Source organism: Centroberyx affinis, unplaced genomic scaffold, assembly GCF_046629955.1.
Source record: "Centroberyx affinis isolate AG114_WGS23_722 - 3 ecotype Tasmania unplaced genomic scaffold, CSIRO-AGI_Caff_v1 ptg000715l_1, whole genome shotgun sequence".
In the NCBI taxonomy this organism is placed as follows: Eukaryota; Metazoa; Chordata; class Actinopteri; order Beryciformes; family Berycidae; genus Centroberyx; species Centroberyx affinis.
In genome coordinates this window covers 424,393-443,680 of record NW_027279332.1, presented here as the reverse complement: position 1 = coordinate 443,680, position 19,288 = coordinate 424,393, and the positions used below count along the sequence as shown (strand labels likewise).

The window sequence follows — 19,288 nt, the reverse complement described above, 5'->3', positions numbered from 1 at the left end:
TTCCATTAGATTTCAGCACAATAATCATTCCCAGGGTCGTGTGGTGCAGTATGCTCATGCTGATGTGGTTGTAAACAGATTTGGCCTGGCGAGCCTTATGATAACTGATGCCTTCAGGGGCGGAGGGAGGGAGAGGGGACCACCTGGATTTAGTGCTGAGCGGAGACTAGCTCTGCCATGTGCCGTGTACATTTCACACAGCCCCCAGATAAAAGAGACTGTAGTGGTCGACGCAGGGCGGCTGTGAGGCTGATGGTGAGAGAATTTGAGAACGAGGGGCGGGTGGGGAACGCTCTGTCTGCAGTTGTAATTTACACAATATCAGGACTTATGTTGCTGCTGTGTAGGAACACTTCATCATAAAATTCCATTGCATTAGACCTTGGGGTGACTAGTGAGAGGTTTGACTTGACTTTACACTGATTTAATCACTTTATGCCTACACACTACCAGTCAAAAGTTTAGAGACACCACGTTTTTCTTTATTTTTACTATTTTCCAAATTTTAGAATAATAGTAAAGACATCAAAACTATGAAATAACACAAATGGAATTATGCACTGAGAAAAAAAGTGTCTTATATTCTTACATGTATATCTTATATTTTAGATTCTTTAAAGTAGCCACCCTTAGTTTTTTATTTCACTTTGTATTTGCATAAGGTTGGAATGACAATGAAGTTGAATTGAATTGAGTCTCCTCGTCTGCCCACAGTTGACCAACCTGAACCTGGCCAACGGGATGCTGAGCAGAGGGGGCTTCACACATAACCCTAAGGTGCACCATGCTGCTGCTGTCACCCAAGGGCCCGTGAAGGCTGTGCACTCTGACACGGATCTGGTCAGCAGCACTGGGTGAGTCCAAAGAAACTACACTACAGAGGATACACAGTTTCACAAGCACTATTCCTTATCAAAAATTAAGACGACGTAGCATTGACTCAATATCAGAAAGAGAGAGGTGTCCTTTCTTCAACATCTTACCATCCCTTGATACTATGGATATTACAGCTCTCAGACAGCCCCCCTCCTGCTACCCCACCTCTGCATTTGGCAGCATACCTCTGTTCCCTTATAAGAGCTCTGATGCTGCTTTGGGTGAAATTTGACCATTGTGCTCACGTGTGCTATTTGCCCTCCCCAGAGGCAGCAGAGAGGGAATGGTGCGTTACAATCTCAGCGGGGTTTACTGCCAAGGTAAACAGCCATTTCTCCTGTGAGAGCCTCGAGTCTGAGATGCTGGCCTGTTGTACACAGATACACACAGAGCAGGTTCAGTGTGGCGCTTAGGCAGCGGAGTCCTTATAAACAACCTTTTTTGTTTTTCAGAACCTGTGATAAGGGATAAGGCTGGAAAACAAGTTTTAGCTCATTTCAGCTGGTCTAAGGAGGGAGTTGAGTTTGTGAGTTTTAAGGAAGCTGCATTTTTTTTTTCATTCTTACCGCCATGCAGAGCCTGACAGTTTCATGTGAGAGATTCACAAGAGCTGTTCAGGTCTCAAGTATCATTCACTACGGCCAAATTAATGTCCTGAGGATTTTCTGTGTAATCAACTTTATACAACTCCTTACTGTAGGCGCTTAAATTGTGGTAGCCTATTTGGTCACACTCAATAGAACCTGAAGGCTTTTTTAATGGTCTCTGACGAATTTTTAGATTGAAGACTGTTATTCTTTGGAAAAGTCTTTTCAAGCTCCAACACCCCTCTGGGCAGGCTAGTTCAATACATCCGTGGAAATTGGCATTTTGTTCCATTTTTAATTGTGCTTTGTGGGACTAGCTAGCAGTGGAATTGGCTGCTGGCTGCCTGGAGTGTGTGAAGCATGCTGGCAGCTTAATACATTGCCCGGGATAAGAGGTGGGGGGGGGCAGAGTCAACAGTAACTCACCCACATAGTCTGTCTGCTCCAAGCCCTCTCCTCTGCTACCATGAGCTCCCCCCCTCACTTTGCTCCACTGCGGAGAGGGTGATAGAGGGGAGACAAGAGAAGAAAGAGAAAGGAGGAGGAAAGGGAGGGAGAGAATGTGATCCCATGGTCACGGTCTGTATTTTGGCCGGTCTGAATCACCTGAGTCCCGGCCAGGACGATCGACCTGTAGGCTGCAGGAGGTGTGGCTGATTAAGGGTTAAGCATCCATGGTTGCTCCACTCTTATTTTTATAGTGATATGTGAGTGACAATGTCTCAGACAGTTTGGCCCTGATCTCGAGCTCAGTGTTTTTCCAGTCCAGCCCTTCCTTATGTATGGAACTGTCAGGGAATTCCTGGAATGTCTGGCTTTTTCCCTTTTTAAAATGTTTTTATTTCCACAAACTAAGGAAGAGAGTTTTGATAGAATTTATAATTTTAAGGATAGCCTAGCCTATGCATATGATACTGAGGAAACACAAGTCACCTTTTGATCTCCCATTTCAACTTTCACTTCCAGTGCTTTGATGGATTACACTTTTTTATTGTGAATTTACTCATTTCCTCAAGTAATTTCACCTGACACCTTGTATAAACATCAGTATATTTCTACCCTTCCATAGATTGTTTTGGTACTTCATTCATCAGAAAAGTAGTTTGAATATAGCTTCACATTTCAGCTTTGACCAAGGTTAACCTTTCGAAGAAGTAAGAATAATATTGAATCCTTTACTCCTTTACTTTGCTCGCTATAACTTTCCATACGCTACTGGGCAGAAATACAAAAACAACTTTTTTACACCAGTACCCCCAACCCTAGGCTTGGCACTCGCCTCTTATAGCAGTGTAATATCTTTATTAAGATATTAGTACTTAGATACTTTATTAAGTAATATCTTTATTAAGATATTAGGATAAATTACCTTGATTTTGCCTCTGCACTGTTTCTTATAACATAGAATTTCCGGAGCCCCTCCCCCCTACACTAGGGCTGATGGTTTGTGCCAAACATACTGAAACTGTTAAGCGCACTGGCTCTTTAAGCAACCACAGGGGTGAAGTATGATGGGTTTCAAAGCGTAGCGCGGCTCTTTGAAGTGCCGCTGCCAGGATCTGCCAGGTATGCTGCATCAGCACTCTGAGAGCCGCTGCCCCGCTCCAGTCTGCTGACAACCGGAGGGCCTATGAACCATACGCTCTGCCTCCATACACCCACAGTTAACTCGGCTGTCATTTACAATACTGGACCTCCTGATACATTATCACATTTTCCATTCAGTGGACATTTTAAAGCCTGGTATTGACAACGTGATATTCAGGCTGCACTCAAGGTGACAACCTCAGGAGCGAGCGACAGTTAGCTACGTTTGGTTAGGTTTCCTTTACCCTGATCCTGGATTCATTTTTTAGCTCCATTAAAATTAATCTCCAGTACGTTTTGGATGCTGCTTTGGTTTGTTATAACAGTTATGGTTTGAGTTTGTGATGTAGCTCCATATTAAGTCTGCAGCAGGTCATGGTTGATCCACTGTACTTATCTCAGTCAGTTGAACACTCACTTATGCGTCTTGCGCTGCCTTAGCACACTGCCCGCAGCACTTTTAGCTCAGTTTTCATACAAAGCCATCATCTCCACAGTGTCTTGTTCGCTCTAGGACCACTACAACTGAGAAATACCACCACCCTATTCATACAGGGTATTTTTAGTTCTATTCAATGTTTTGTCAGACTGTTGTTTTACTTGGTCTGATTTTATACGGACATTTGCTGAACCAAAAATCCAGCTAACCAAAAAAAACTCTTGTGAAAATTTTAAACTTGCTTGGTGTGGGAAAAAGTCCCACAAAATTGGTTTGATGTCTTCCTTCTTTTGAGAAAAAAAAAAAAAAAAAAAATCACATCGATTGGAGCCAGATGTGGTAATACGAGTGAGGAGAACCCCTAAGGTAAGAATAAGTGAAATTCCACTGAATGGATTCGGTGGCCATATTGTTAATGAGTGGACATGCACACCTTCACAGCAGAACCCAACCCCTCAGTGTGCAGAGTTATTACATGTCTGTCACCCAGCTCGCAGATGGACAGATGCACTATGCCAGGGGTTCCCAAACCTTTTCAACTCAAGGACCCCCAAATAGATCCGCATTAAACCCCAGATCACCATTTAGTAAGGTTTTGTCCTAAGGAGCCTCATTTTTGTAACGGTGTAACTGTTGATACTGTAGGAGAGGGTATAACAGCAGGGTGGAGAATGAAACCTATAGTCACAACAGTCGCCCTTTACATTCTCTTATTTTGCTGACTTCTAGGGAGTGAAATGATAATGAAAAGGAACTATGTCTCATCTTTCTGGGGACCCCCCTGGAAGCCCCTCAGGGACCCCTGGAAGCCTCTCAGGGACCCCTGGAGGTTTCTGGACCCCACTTTACAAACCACTGCACTACACCAATGCATCAGTATCCCTGTTTAGGCTACTCCCAGAACTAACCCCCAGATACTCTGTATTTTAAGGAAAGATTCTTCTCAATTTCATACTGTTGCACTGAACAAGTGAAACACAAAATAAATAACTGCTGGAAATACCCCCAAACCCCTGAGGCTGATGTTGTCCACACTGACCAGCCAGGGCTTTGAGATACTGTGGACTGTAGCATGATGTCATCTCAGACCGTCCGTTTTTTCCCACATTCACGCTGAGTTAGATTGATGCCGCACATGTGCTACGCTCGCACTGCCGTGTTATTGTAAGTCATATCAGCATATTAAAGGATGGCGAGCGCAGCGGGGAGTGAACTGACACCCACATGTAGCAGTCCGGCAGGCAGGGAATTCCCAGATAGTTGAAGCCCCACACATGTGCTGTGCAAGTGATGAGAAACTCAGATGTAGCACTGTTCTTCTCTCCCCTTTTCCCTATTTTGTTGGATAATGTGTTGGAATTATATGGCCAGGGACTCTGGTTCCTCCTGATGTGGGAGTCTAATTTGTGGCATTATGGTGTGTTTACAAGCCTTTCTAAATAGACCTGTACGCCTGAACTGTTTTCCTGAACTGAATAATATAAGAGCACATGAAAGAAATTGAGGAGAAAGTAATTGCGAACGCCCACATCTTTGCAGTATCTCAAGTGTGCTCCTTTTTCTGTTTTCCAGGTAGCATGAATTAAATTTTGGAGCATATGCTAATAAAATGGTAGCACTGTAGGTCCCTGTGGACTCTGTGCGAACCGTGGCCAACTTAAAGGAAATAACAACTGCTATAAACAAAAGAACGAGGTTTTGTTTTGTCTCCTGGCGTCGTAGAATCTCTGGCCTTACAAGGATCACAGACAAGCCTTTGTTTGCAGAGGCTGAAAAAAAATTGAATGGGCTCACGGTCACACCAGTTGTTTTTGCAATATATATGCCATTACGTGAACTGAGAAATGCATGGGCGTATAGCATGTTCACACGAGTTTCAGATCCCTTGTGTCTTTGTTTGGCTGCACAGGACGGGAATATTTTTCATGCAGACTCTTGAGCGACACTAGATTATTTTCCCGCAGTGTGCATTGTTATTCAAGATTAATTGAATTCTAATTTTAGACCTTATCATAGTTTGGTTCTAAAAATGTTGCAGCAATTGTGATTTCAAGTCTGACAATGTTTTCTTTAACTCTTGCGATGGACAAATGTTATTACATGTAATGGGAGGAATTTCCAGGAACGTTTTTTCTCTCATTAGGACCCTCAGGGATCCTGTTTCTTTATCTCTACCTCTATCTCCCTCTTTTTTTTTCTCCTTCATATTTTTCCTCTCAGCTCCCAACACAGCTCTTTATGGCATTATTTTTGGCTGAGGTGGTACGTATACAGCAGCACACCAGACTCCACACAGACTCTATTGAAGCCTGGCTGAGGGGGAGGCTGGACACCTCATTTCTTTAGCAGAGGCCAAAAAGGCAAAAGGCTGAAACGGGCTTAGTCCTAATGACAGATAATCCAGTTACAAACGTGTGGAGCCGATCAAAAGGTTTGCTTTCCAGGTTGTGGCTTTGTGATGTGGATGGAACGTGAAGCTCTGAGAGCGCTGAGGCGAATAGGAAAGGTTTCCAGTGTTTGCCACAGGCCGGCCCTCTACTTTGACTCTGATTTGTACATTTTGACTTGAGGCTTCTGTGGGCCCAGCAGCCACCGGCTGGGACGCTGTGAGCTGTCTTGTCTTTTTTATTTCTCGCCCATGATGTTGCAGCTCAACATGTGGAGGGAAATGGGGCAGTTAATTATCTAATACCACATCCCGGCTTGGTTGGATGGTCAAGTTACAGACAAGGAGAAGATGGTAGCAAATGCTCTCATGGCTTACTATTGAGCCACTGAAACCTGCACCGTGTTGCAATGATTAGCTATGAGACCAGGGATATGAACTGTGGATTAATCATGCTGTTAAATTGGTAGCTTCATCTGGGAGTAGGAGGATTTGGGGAGAAGTACATGATGTAAAACACACGAGGTCACAGTTTATTGCCATCATTGAAAATTATTAACTTCCTCATCAACTGTAAAAATAATTGTCTAACGATACAACAAGCAGTCATTATTAAAAAAAAAAGACAATTGTACTCAATATTTTTAAACATGGTCTCAGCACTTCTACCTTTCAATTTATTTTCTTCTGCAATACTATTCTGTCACACCTACTTCACACCCCGTCTCCTGTTCCTCTCTGTTGTCTACATTCAATGAGAGAAGTCTAAAGGAGGTTGCGCTCTCACCACACATATCAAACTACTATATAGCTTAACAGTAACAAAGTATGCTGTAAGGATAGAGTAACAATGTCAGATCTCTATCTTTAGTGAATAGTGAGTCTTGGGTTTCAACATGGGGTGAAACCTTGAACTTCATAGGAATTCATTGTCCACTACAATATACATACAAAACATCCTTCTATAAAATGAGGAAAACTCTGTCCGTCTGTCTGTCTGTCTGTCTGCATCCATTTTGCTCCTCAATAGGCTGGCCAATCAATCTGAAACTGCACATGGGCATTGAGCATTGGCATAGGCAGGGACTGACGAAGCTGATTTTTCAATTTTCCCAAATTTATGCTGTTTATGCACATTTTTGGCAAGTCTGCGCGGAGGTGTGGCGCGCGCATCCCCGGGTATGGACTAGTTTAACTGATAATATAGATGGAGTGTGTCTTTTTTGTTGTTGATTTAAATTGTCTTGCTTATTTACGGACTTTTCTCTCTCTTAATCCCTGTCCTCTAAGCCACAGGCCGCTGAAGGATGAGGAGGGAGTTTGGGACGGGCAGATGCAGAGTGCCTACAGCCTGGTGACGGGGGTGAACCCCCAGCAGCGCTACCAGCCCACACAAGGAAGCTACCAGCTTCAGTTTGCCATCCAACAACTGCAGCAGCAGAGACTCCAGTCTCAGCAACTCCTGGACCAGAGTCACTGCCGACACCAGGTAGCCAACAGCACCGTGTGGGGGGTAATTCACACATAGTTTGTGGAGAACACAAACAAAAGACACAGGTCCTTTGGTGGAAGGATTGTTTCCCTACTCACTACGCCACCTACTGCCCAGGGTGTTTAGAAGCTGGGGATCTTAACAGCAACATGTTACTGGGATCTGTCGCAGTTTCTTATAGTTTGTTCTTTGAAAACGTTTAGTGCCGTTTGTGTTTTATTTAATTAGGGTTTAGGGAAACTGGATTGTTTCTCCTGCTGTCTCTCTTGATGTCTTACTCTTATTTCAGCACCGCAAGGATGAAAACACCGAGCGAAGCGTATGAGAGCTATTGATTTATAACTCAGGAAAACCCTCATATTTGTGTCTGTACAAAATATTCCATTAGTCAAGCACAGCGCTGTCCAAAACAGTGCAAAAAGCACCCACATCAAGGGGAAAGCTTTCATGTTAGCATTTACAAAGCTATTCTGAGAATCTCGGTCCAAACCACTGAACAAAGTGGTGTTCGGTGGGAACATCCTCACCAGAAGCTCATTCCTGGAGAGCAAACATGACTCCTCACACCAAGACGACTCTTTGTTCGGATGAGTGACTTGGCTGGGCTTAGATTAGAAGGTGAGTAATCAAGGCATGCTGCCCATAAGGGCACTAGTGGGGCCCCGGTGCAGATCCCATGATGGATTTGAAGTCTTAGCATTACATTCATGTCAGGTTTAAGATACGTTAATGGTCCAATTACAACACAAACAAAATTTTGGGACACGATTTTCTCAGCTGTAGTAATGTAGCAACAAAAAACCTTTTAGTCATGCCTGACTAGCCGTGACAGATGTGATTTGGCCGCTTGCTGAGGGAGATTAGAAAGGTAGAGGGATCTCGGTCATTTGACACAGTATTATTTTCACGTTCGGAGAAAATAGATAGGCTCTCTGTCTTTCTGTACAGTTGCTTTGAAAGGGGATCTCAACAGGAAAAGTGTGTTTATTCATCTTGTGAAGGTTGTTGTGGAGTCATTGTATGGATGGAGAGAAATGGAGACAGGAGAGCACCGTGGGACAGCTTAAAGGGTGGAATGATTGGATGCACTCATTTTTTTCCGATCCGTCCTGAGTAATGCAGTTGCACTCACGTCATTGTTTTTTTCATCGTCTTGGTCGGGCCCTAATTAATGCAATTGAGGTGATATTTTTCTTGGCTCGGTCCGGCTGCCTTACGCAAGGCACTTTGTGAAAGTGATCCCCCTGCACTGCCTCGGGTCCCTTCCTCCTCCTCATCCCCTCCTAGTCAGCTCTCTGGTTGAGCACAGTTCACCAGTTGACCAAGCTTCACTCATTGCTATCTCCCACCATCCACCAGTACCTGTTGCTGAAGCGTACGGAGGCAAGAGGGTCTCTCCCAATTGGAAATGGTTTGCAGCATTGGGGACTGTGTGCAGTGCAGTATATACTGTGAAGGGCCCAGTGTTAAGACAGAGTTGTCCTGTTGTTCAGCCCTCACTAACTGAAGTCATAGGAGGGCCGACTCTGGACATGGTTGAGTCACCATCAAATCGGGGAACCCTCCCTGAAATCTTTGCTGCCACTCCCCTGATCCACCCACATGGGTCTCTCTGTCTGGTGATGAGCATCTTTACTGAGACTGAAATCTTCAGTTCTGCAGGTTCTCTATGTGTTCCACGGCCATAAGACCCTTTCTCTTTGAATCAGTAGAATTTCCTGGTAAATCCTCTGAATTCAGTCAGTGGCTTGACTCTACTCTGTAGTGACATGAGAGAAACCATAGAGAGGGACTTTGGTCTTGTTGAAACAACTGCGCTCCACATCCCTGAACTCACCTCGCTTTTCTGGCCTTATGGGAAAATTTATTGAAGTATTTGGCTTAACTGAATACAGAAAAGGAAGTGTTTCGTGGAGCGCAAGTGTGCATGTGTGTATGTGTGTATGTGTGTGTGTGTGTGTACTTGTGTGAGAGAGAAAGAGAGAGGGGGCTGTTCCGGTGCTCCAGTCCGTGTTCCAGTTACTGGGTGCAGACTGCGCGGCTCCTCCACAGGCTTGGCCCGGGGCCACCTGGCAGCCAAAGAAAGGTGCCCTTCCTGGCCCCGCTCAAACTGCAACGCGGCTATAGACCTTGCAACCTGGAAACTCAGCTTCTCATTTATCAACACAGAAATTACATCAGATATTCCCTGTCACACTGCCGGCGCTTTGAACGGCTGCGCTGGGAAGCTGGAAAACCATTAGCTTGTTAGATAGCCGTATAAAGCGGCAGAGAAAATAGCATAGACATGAGATGTGGAAGGAATGTGTGCAAAGCATTCCCCAGCATCACAAGGACCCAGTGAATTGTGGCTCTTAAATATTATGTCAGGAAGAAAATGCTATTTTCCTCCTTCCCGAGCCTTTGAAGAGCTATCTTGTCTAAACAAGTAAATAATGTGAAGAATTTGCTTTTTCAGTGCAGCCAATTGCAAAAAATGTAGAGCTTGTTTTGATATTGGATGGCATTTCATTAATTCCGCACTAATTCATGTCAGGGCCTTTGATATTTCACCTTAATGACCAGAAACAGCATTTTTTTCCCATGAGTAACCCATTCCAAATTTGATTGCTCTTCCCCTTTCCTCTTTTGGTATGGAAGTTGCATATCATAACAAATTGCTAGCAACACACTCATTGATAATTTTTTTTTTTCTTGTAGTTCTGTTGACAATGAATGACAGATGACGACTACTGTCTGGTTAAGTGTGGCCGTGTGCCTGTGTATATGCACGTGTTTTGAAAGAATACATCAGCTTTTCAGCAAATAAGCTCTTGAATCATTTAAAATGTGTGTGATGAGAGGGTTAGTAGGATTAGTAGCAGTTGACCAGTGTGTGTTTGGCGTTTAGTGCCCAACAGTGAAAAAGCTAACTCATACTTAGCATTAGGATTCGCTTGTATTAGGATTCGCATTAGCTTGTACTGTACATACAGGTGAAACTGCCACCAATCTTCTCATTGCACAAAGATAAGTTGATCACAGAGCTTTTTTGTCAAAAGTAAGTGTATTCATTTAATGTAATTTAAGTTTAAATAACAGTTTTGTCTTTCTTGTTCCTTAGGCTCTAATGCCAGACCAGACAGGTGCTCCACGGGCCCTGGCTCCCACAGACGCATCCAGCCACCCTGCAGCCAGCCACCCTGTCCGTCCCACTCACAGCCATAGCCACAGCCACATCCAGGGCCATGTTAATCCCGCTCTCACCCCAAAGCCGCCCAGCAGTGGCCGAGAGGGCCGAGTCAGGAAGACGGCAACTCAGCGCCTCATCAAGTAAGACCAGCACTGTAGCTGACTCAGTCCATTAACTCTCCACAAAACTGTTCTGTTTCCATGTTGCTTGAATCCAGTATAGCTGAAGTTTAGTCAACATCTAATTTATGTCATATTAAGTGGTTGCAGTGGGGTGGCATTGATTGGGTCCTGCGTCTGGAGTGAAACAGGGTGCATGGCATCAGTGAGTTCAAGAGGAAATGGCTAGAGCTAATGAGAGTTAGAATATGTGTGGCGTGGAGTACTCCCAGCCTCTTGGCTGCAGGCTGTATCTGCCTGTTCAGTAAACAACCTCATCACAGGCCTGATTTCTGCCTGAACCGTAAACAGAATGCGGTTCAATGGAAGGACCCGGGCCCTGAGCTCCATTTAAACCCTGTTTGGTTTGGAGATAAGCTGAAGAGCAGAGGAGGGAAAATAAAAGAAAAGGAGGAGAGGAGTAAAAAGGAGTGAAAGAGGCTGAACTGCCAGCTGTTTCCCACGCTTGCAGTATGACTTTATGACTGCAACATCTGGCCAAATTACACAACAACGGCAAACCTTGGTGATCGGATCGGGGCTGCTTGTTTGTTTAAAGCACATTGCTGCAGTGGTGAAGAGCTCCTCACACTCCTTCGGTGTGTAAGAGGAGAGGACAGGACTGGAGTGGCACTGAGACCGGGAGAAATCTTTATGTGCGTGCGTTACATGTGAGTTAATGTGATGTGTGAATTGGCTGTCTGACTGTCCAATTGTCTGTGTGTGTCCATTCATTCAGTGCAACAAAGCTCTGCAGGCCTGCTGGCTCTCTGAGCAGCAGAGCTTTGATGTGGTTGATGAGGCCAGAGAGTAGCAGAGAGCACGGGGCAACGGCCTCGCTCTGTTAATGTGGGGCAGTCAGTCGTTCTCCTCTCCTGGACACGCCGCGCCATCAGAGGGCAGGCACGTGAAGAGTTAAGAGGGCAGGGGTTGTAGAGTAGGTTAGGGCAGCCGGGTAGGTGCAGTGTTTGCTCCTGTGTGTGTGTGTCTTCCTGGCAGTTGCCGTGTTTACCCTCTGCATGTGGAATTCCAGGGCCCCCTCACACTCACCACTGTCCTGCATTTTTGTGGTCGACCAGTGTGACAGGGGAGAGTGTGGGAAAAACGGAAGCTTCAAGACCAAAAATGCACTGATGGAAACAATGAAAAGAAAGAATAAAGAGAGGGGAAAAGAAAGAATGACAGAGAAAGTAAACGCTGTCCAGAAGAAAGGAGATGATTGTTCGCAGAAAATGGTGGGATAATAAGTTGCTTCCCTTTATTCCCAGCTCTCGATTTAGGGGCAACTCAATACCTTGGTTATTGAGGCACATCTGAAACCCATCCCAGTGTGGGCCTAAACTCCTCCACCTTATAATAGAATCACTGTGCTGGGTGTTTTCAAACAGCTCAAGGTTATTCAACCCTCCAAACACCTTTCCACTAGCCAGCTGTTGAACCCTGAACCAGCAAAGCTGCATTTGATAACAATTTACCAGCATTGATCTGGTTCTACCTTGAATAATGCATCAGTGATGATCATTGACAGTTGTTATTTGAATCTATTTATCAGAATGACATTTGGTTTTGGGCCTTGCATAGAAAGGGAGTTTTAATAACGATCAAGATTAGGAAAAGAAGGAAGGGAGGGGAGTTTTCTGTTGATGCAGCCAAATGGTCTCCTCTTTTTGAAAGCCTGCAAGACAAAATATCCTCCATTCATTCTCCCCATTCACCAGAATTTCATCCAGTCAACACAACATTGTCAGAAATGCCGACTCAGTCCTGCCCACTGATGGGACCAGCTGACTAGTCAGCATTCGTTTCTGCTTCATTACATTAAGTTTTAATTTATGTGAAGACTAAAATAAGCTGAATAGACCTTGGCAGTGTTTCTCAGTAACAGCCCCTTGTATTGTGCCTTTCGATTTTTAAGCTCAACCAACATGAAATACATTTGCTGCTGCATCATATTCAGCAGGGCAGGACTCTCCGGTCTATCAACATAAAGCGGCTGCCAACTCAAGGGGCTGCAAGGTCTCAAAGTGGTATGACTTCAGTGAAGGCTTTGAAAGGAGCAATTTGTAACACAAATAAATGAGCATGTTTGGTATTTTGTTTGCGAGGCTTGGCTAGTTGCAGCTGTAACTACGGAAACCCGGGCTGTCGTGTGGCATTACTAATAGGGTGACAATTACAGCAGCACCATTAATGTCAGCCTCGCTGCTGCCTTCACTCCCTATTAGTCAGCCGCAGCAGCAGTTAGCCTCACAGGATACTGTATACACACAGAAGCTGCCAAAAGTGTGTTTATGGTTGAACTTTATCCCCTTGGTCAGTCTGAATAACATTAAGACATGCTAGCTACCTGCATGCACAAAAAGTAGTGCTGCACCTCAACTCTGTTTACATATGTACTTCAGCCTTCACCTTCTCCAGTAGTATTTTTGTGAAGTGTTGAACTGTGGGTTAGTATTTTATCTGAGCATACTGCAAGTTCAGAGTATTTAGTTCTCCCCTACACTGGTGCTGACCGCCTGACTCTTGAAGTGACAGAGTGAGAGGCTGTTGACAAAGAAAGTGATGTGAAGAACCCAGAGGTCAAGTTTTTTTTTCCTCCGAATATGAAAGGGGTTGCTTCCTGTTGAGTTATGCCACGCTTAAAGTGGGCCAGTTCTATTTGTGGTTGTGTAATGGTATGAAAGAACAACTGTGCAGCCCCTTACAAGGAGGCAGTGTGTACCCTCATTACCTTGTTAATGCTGCTTTGGCGAGCTGCTGTTATGGGGCGAGAGGTTAATGCCAGCTAAGCTTTATTTATTGTTCCCCCTAAAAAATGCTTAACAGATTTAATGTATAAGGTTACAGACTTGTCTGCCCCTGCTCTTTGCCTTACCACTACTTATTATGGCTTACTCTGTGAAAACACTGTATTTGCACAGACACTCTGTTTGTAATAAAAGACTGTATAATTTGTTGTTTATGAGCTCCAGAACCATGAAGCTCTTTGAGATAAATGTACTAGTTTGTTGTTTCTTGGTGTCTCTGTTCAATGCTGTACTTCACTATCCACCTAAGACTTTACTGTTTATGCCCATTGCCCACAGGTCCCATATACTCAGTCATTATCACCACAATCATCTTACCAATGTGAAAAGCACATCACCCAGGACAGCTACCCAGGAGCAGGAATGTCCCCCTCCCCATCACAATAGCTCATGAGAAGCACTCAGTAAACACTTAACCTCTACCTCTACTGAATGTCAAGAAACCCCCACCAGCCCCCATGGACTGAACACATAGAGAGACCATTTTAAATCTGTTGCACTTTTCTCCTGCCAGGAGATCAGTCATATGTGCATGCTCACATTTTAGACATGCACAAACACATACACTCGCAAGTTAGCCAAAACAGTTGACTCTTTATATTTACTCTAATATGTAGCGCTAAGTAGAAAGATACTGGAATTAATCCAGAGTGAGATGTAAAACTTCATGTCATTCCTTGCAGCTTGGACCAGGACAGGAGAGATAAGGGTGGTCTTGTGGATACAGTTTGTCACTACACTACTCCGCAGGAATGGGTCTTGTTCAGTCTTCACACACTCTTATCTTGTGTCCAACCAACAGGCAGACGTCTGCGGAGAGTGCAGCCAGTGGAAGCGTGTCCAACGGCCAGCATATGGTGTACGAAGCCGTCTGCGGGAAAACAGGTGGGTCTGACACACCGCAGTTCCACACGAGCGCTGTGCCATGCTGCATGCTGGTATGCCCTCTCCATGCCAGTGTCAGTGATTGCAGCCAGGCATAGTAGCCATTCCCCCATTGAGCAGTGATAAACACCACTGGATATTTTTATCTTGGTTCTGCTTGCTCAGTGGTATACAGGATGGCTGGTTTATAATGTTTAAAAGACTCTTCCATTTGGGCACCTTTTCAGGCTTTGCACACTGTAAAAGATTACTACCTTATCATAGCATTAAATACTGTACAAACTTTCATTACAGCGGTGTTTGAACAGTACACGTGAAAATGCCCCAGGGGTAGGTTTTACCGGTTATTTTATCATAATGACTTGTGCCATAGCCCTCCTTAGAGTTTATGCCAAGTAGAGCTGAAGCAGCCAGAAATGAGTGGGCATAAACACATAATTAACTTTCCAGTGCAGTAATCTGCCGTTTGATCATATAGTCTCCATGTGTCCAAGTCTAGAGGTCAGATTACTGCTGGAGGATAAAGAGGCATTACGGTGATGACATCTCTCTTTTGTAATGAGATCCAGTGATGGGAACAGTTCGGGCATTCCCATCTGTTGGTCATTCCTCCCCAGTCCTAATTGCTGCCCAGCCACCTAAATCCCTGTCCAGTTGTGCCCCAGAAATCACATCAAGAGAACAAAAAATATAACTTGGTCTTTGCTGATTGCATTGTGGTCTTATATGCATTTGTGCATGCATGCGCTCACATGCGCCCTGTCATCCTGCTGCAGTCGCACAACTCTTTCCATCCTGGAGTCTGAGTGTTGAGCTTATTGCAGTAACAGTGATATTAAGCAGTTTGTGCTGATGCACATCTGTTCGTCTGATCAAGGACTTTTTCCATAGACCTCCTATACGTTATCATTAGCAGATCACACCATTCATCATCATGTGAGCGTCACACTCGAGCCGACCCAGAGAAAACGAGATCAGCCTGCATCTGTCCAAACTGAGCTGCTGGAAAAATACAGTAGCTATGCACCAACCAACCCCCCAAAAAATGTGTGCGTGCCTGCGACCAGAACATTTCTTTTTCTTTCATTCTCCCTTTTCTCCCCTTAAGTATGAAGACTGGCGTAGGTTAACAAACATCTTATAAACTCATCAATAACTGTAACTGGATCCGTTGGGAGCAGCTTCTGAATTTCATGAATGCATTTTTTCCGTCGTTCAGGGCGCAAAGGGTGGGGGGAGATGCTTCGCTCTTGACTTCCAAAGAAAAAAAAAAGTCTGAACGAAAGAAAGAACAAAAAGCCCAGCAGCAAAACCAGTTAACAAGGCAGGTTTAGCCATGCATTGAGAATGGCACTGGGAGTTTAACAGAGACTTGGTGTGGTGTTTTGGGGGGGATTGTTATTAGAAGGGGCACAGCCTTTGTGGAGCTTAGGAGTGAGTCAGGGTTTTCTGCCTGCCCAGTGTACCTTTGTAGCGAGATGACTGGGCTCCCCTGATCGATTCTGACAGGGAGTTAGAGTGGGTCCAAATGGAGAGCATTCTCTATGATCAGCTGTCAGCCGTCATTAATCACACTCTCCCTTTATCTTTCTCTCGTGCTCTCTCTTCATCTCTTCCTCTCTTTGCTCGTACAACTCTCCCTTTATACTTTGAAAACTTCCCTGCTCCCTCTCTCTGGACCCTCTTACGCATATATCCCCCTCCTCCATCGCAGTTTCTTTCTTTCCCCACTTCTTCCTCTTAGTCTCTTTGTGGCACCCCCATTCATTTTTGATGTGGGATGAGGAGAGGATTTTGATGAGGACCCATCAGTGCTTATGAAACTAGATTATATCTATCGGCCACATGTGTTTTACAATCCTTCTCTTGAAGTTCTCAGGGCTCCACAGACGGCGACTGAGAGGAGATTTATTGCTTTCTGTTTGAGAAGGAAATGAATGCTGCACTTGTGCCATTTTAATGGGATCCTGATCATGTCAAGACGGATAGCTTTGGGCCTCTCTTTACCAAAATAAGACTTTGTGTGGTGCCGTGTTGGAAAAGAAAAGGTAGTTATTGGCTATCATCCCCTTTTCAGATGTACTGTGTTTGCTAGTGGCTGTTTTATTCAAACCAGTTGATGATAAGCCTTTATCTTTTTTTTATGAGAGTGACAAGGAAGTGGGTAGATACAACATATGTAACTACATAGCACACACTGTTGATTATCCAGAGAAGTAGATCACCAAGGATATCAATTACACAGCAATATGGGCTGCTTGTTACACCTTTGAGGTTAATTTGCCATGGATTAAGCAGTCGGTGTCATTAGTTTATCGTTTTTGGTTTCAACTGTGCCAAGTGGAGAGGGAAAAGTAAGAGAGAATATTGTCCCTTTATCTTTCTTTTGCTGAGCTAGAAGAAGCTGCTTCCAGCGGTCATGTCATCGGATTGGAAGTCAGGGAGATGTTTTCGTTTTCCAGCTCCGTCAGGCCCCACGGTGTAAAAGAGCACCAAAATAAACAGAGTCTGCCGAGAGGGAATGAAAGGGAATACTGTTTGGGAGCACAAACACGGCAGCTCCAACTGTACTTGGAATTCCTTTTCTACTGGATGCCTGGCGCGCGGCCAGGCGATAGGATAGGGAGTGAGGGGCTGAGAGCGTAGGGACGGCCAGACAAAGGCTCACCACGAGCTGACGGCGCAGATCTGCTGGTAACCACCTTGACCATGAAGAATTAAAGGGATCTGCTAGGAACATGCACCAGCATAGTTTTAGTCTGCTCCTCTGAAGAAAGAATTTTAAGTTTTGCCATGTTTTAGTTTCAGCTTTGACTTAAATATTTATGTTTGTGCACACATGGGCACTGTGAGGAAAACCTTGTGTCACTCCTCTAGGATCTTTATTAATTCTACTTCTCTGTTGCTTCCCAGGTCTTTCTGCGTACCGCAAGCTGCTCCAGGGCCAGGGGCCCAATCACAGATGACATGAAGGGGACCAGAGCCACGTCTTGCCGCTCTGCCGGCCTGACAGGTGTCTCTGCATGTAACCACACACCCGCATCCTCAGAGAGGTGTATACTGGGAAAGGACAACAGCAGCAGATGAAAGCATGCCAGACATCGAACAGGGCCCTATTAATTTCTCTATGATACAGCCGCAGACATGCAAGGGGATAGCCTGCCGGGCCAGGAATGCCCAGCTTTGACGCAGGTTGGGATTCTGTTGCACAGCTCAAGATCAGACGGCCTTTTCAGCTCCCCCTCCCCTCGTCCCCCTCGGCTACCCTCAATCTCCATATCCTAACAGTTGTCCTCCCTCATTCTCCCCATGCTACTGATGCCATGGAAAGATTTCAGTGACAGATATCCTTCAGCAGATGGCTCCTCGAGCCCCGTAGGCACTATCACTGTCAGATAAAACTTTGAGTCTCTGTTCACGCAGTGGGACGTGTCCCCTAGCCATTTGTGTAGCATTATGAAGATGTTTTTGTTGCTGAAAAGACATACAAACACATGTGAGATAGGGATTTTGTTAATGTGAGAGGTCTGCTGAGTCACTGCAAATTGACCAGTATTCTTCCTCAATGACTTCTCATCTTGCTGCTATAAACGCTGAACATGTGGAGGAGTTCCTTACATGTGCGGCTTGCAGTACAACACACTCCAGCTCCCATTCCCTCTTGAAACCCAAACAGTTGCCAATTCAGTCATGACTCTCTGCTCATTGCCAAAGGATGTGTTGAAAGTTTAGCATCCTTTGCTTGTAGGCTAGATGTAAAGGAAACTCTGATGTTTAAAGCTCAAATAATATTGGTTTCTGCCTTTTTGCTTCACACATTTTCACACACCATACTCTTAAATATGACATAACTTCTTTGCTGATCTGACAAATGTTTTCCATCAAGAATACAATTGTCTTATGATCATTCCTGTACATTGTTGACAAAACCCTAAAGTTTTATTCTGGATGGACCAAATTGATTACTTTGGCTTTATAAGTAAATTATGTTATTGCATCAGTATTTAATGACAGTGTCCATTAAGGCCTTCTTGGCCCTTTCTGTAGCTCACAGCGTAACATAAAGAGGATTTATGCTTATGCACAGCCTTGCCTACAAGGAAGGTTAATGCTGCACCTCCCAGACCAATATGTGGATATTCCATCATTTAGGACTGTATAGTGAACGTACTCAGGGCTTGTTACGAAATAAAACATCTCTGTTGTTACATGATTAGATTCAATATACATTTATGATGACTGTTTTACTTTGTGAGAAATACTTGAATTTTATGCATCCTCTTTCTCAGATCAAATGTAATAATATAAGATCATATTTAATGAAGAGTGTTTTGCACATGAATGTAGTTTGCAATTTTGCAAAGGTATTAGATTTATTACACTTGTTGATGGTGTTGGGGTTCTTTGTAATATTTGTAATGGTTGATGTGAAAGTTTATGTTGTGTATTGACTACTGTTAAAGCCAACGCATGCTGTATTACGTGATTCTTAGAATCCAAATGTGTACATACAGTATTTATCAATGTGTAATTCTGCTGCGCTGATAAAAAGTTGTTTACAGTCGTATGTTTTAAGCTCTTTTGTTGCTGTTTGTTTACAGTACACAAGCATGGTAACGTGTCAGGTCCATTTTGGGGACCATTTTAGACAGTTAATGTAGCAAGCAATATTGAAATTATTTCATACCTTGTCCAGCAAACATTAAAACAAACTGCTCATATCAGTAAGTGTATGTGTTCTCATTGAGTACACTGGATGCTTAAAAAGTGGTCAATCGAGGATGACTCCTGCCTGGATGCATGATTTAATGAACTGAGTTTACTCTATTGTCCTTTAAAGTAAGGTGGTCTAAAATAAATAATGAAAATGGAAAAACTCCAACAATAATGAAAATAGTA

The 19,288-nt window shown here is 44.2% G+C and overlaps 1 protein-coding gene across 1 annotated transcript in view; it reads left to right on the top strand.

Moving 5' to 3' along the window:
- ttll5 (tubulin tyrosine ligase-like family, member 5) overlaps window positions 1-19,080 on the top strand; it is a 47,051-nt gene extending 27,971 nt beyond the window's left edge. The window contains exons 28-32 of the mRNA XM_071519581.1: window positions 715-854; window positions 7,166-7,364; window positions 10,471-10,679; window positions 14,307-14,389; window positions 17,303-19,080. Of these exons, the coding sequence (XP_071375682.1) occupies window positions 715-854; window positions 7,166-7,364; window positions 10,471-10,679; window positions 14,307-14,389; window positions 17,303-17,355 (684 nt within the window). The 3' untranslated portion in view covers window positions 17,356-19,080. The remainder of the gene's footprint in view (window positions 1-714; window positions 855-7,165; window positions 7,365-10,470; window positions 10,680-14,306; window positions 14,390-17,302) is intronic.
- The last annotated feature ends 208 nt before the right edge of the window (window positions 19,081-19,288 follow it).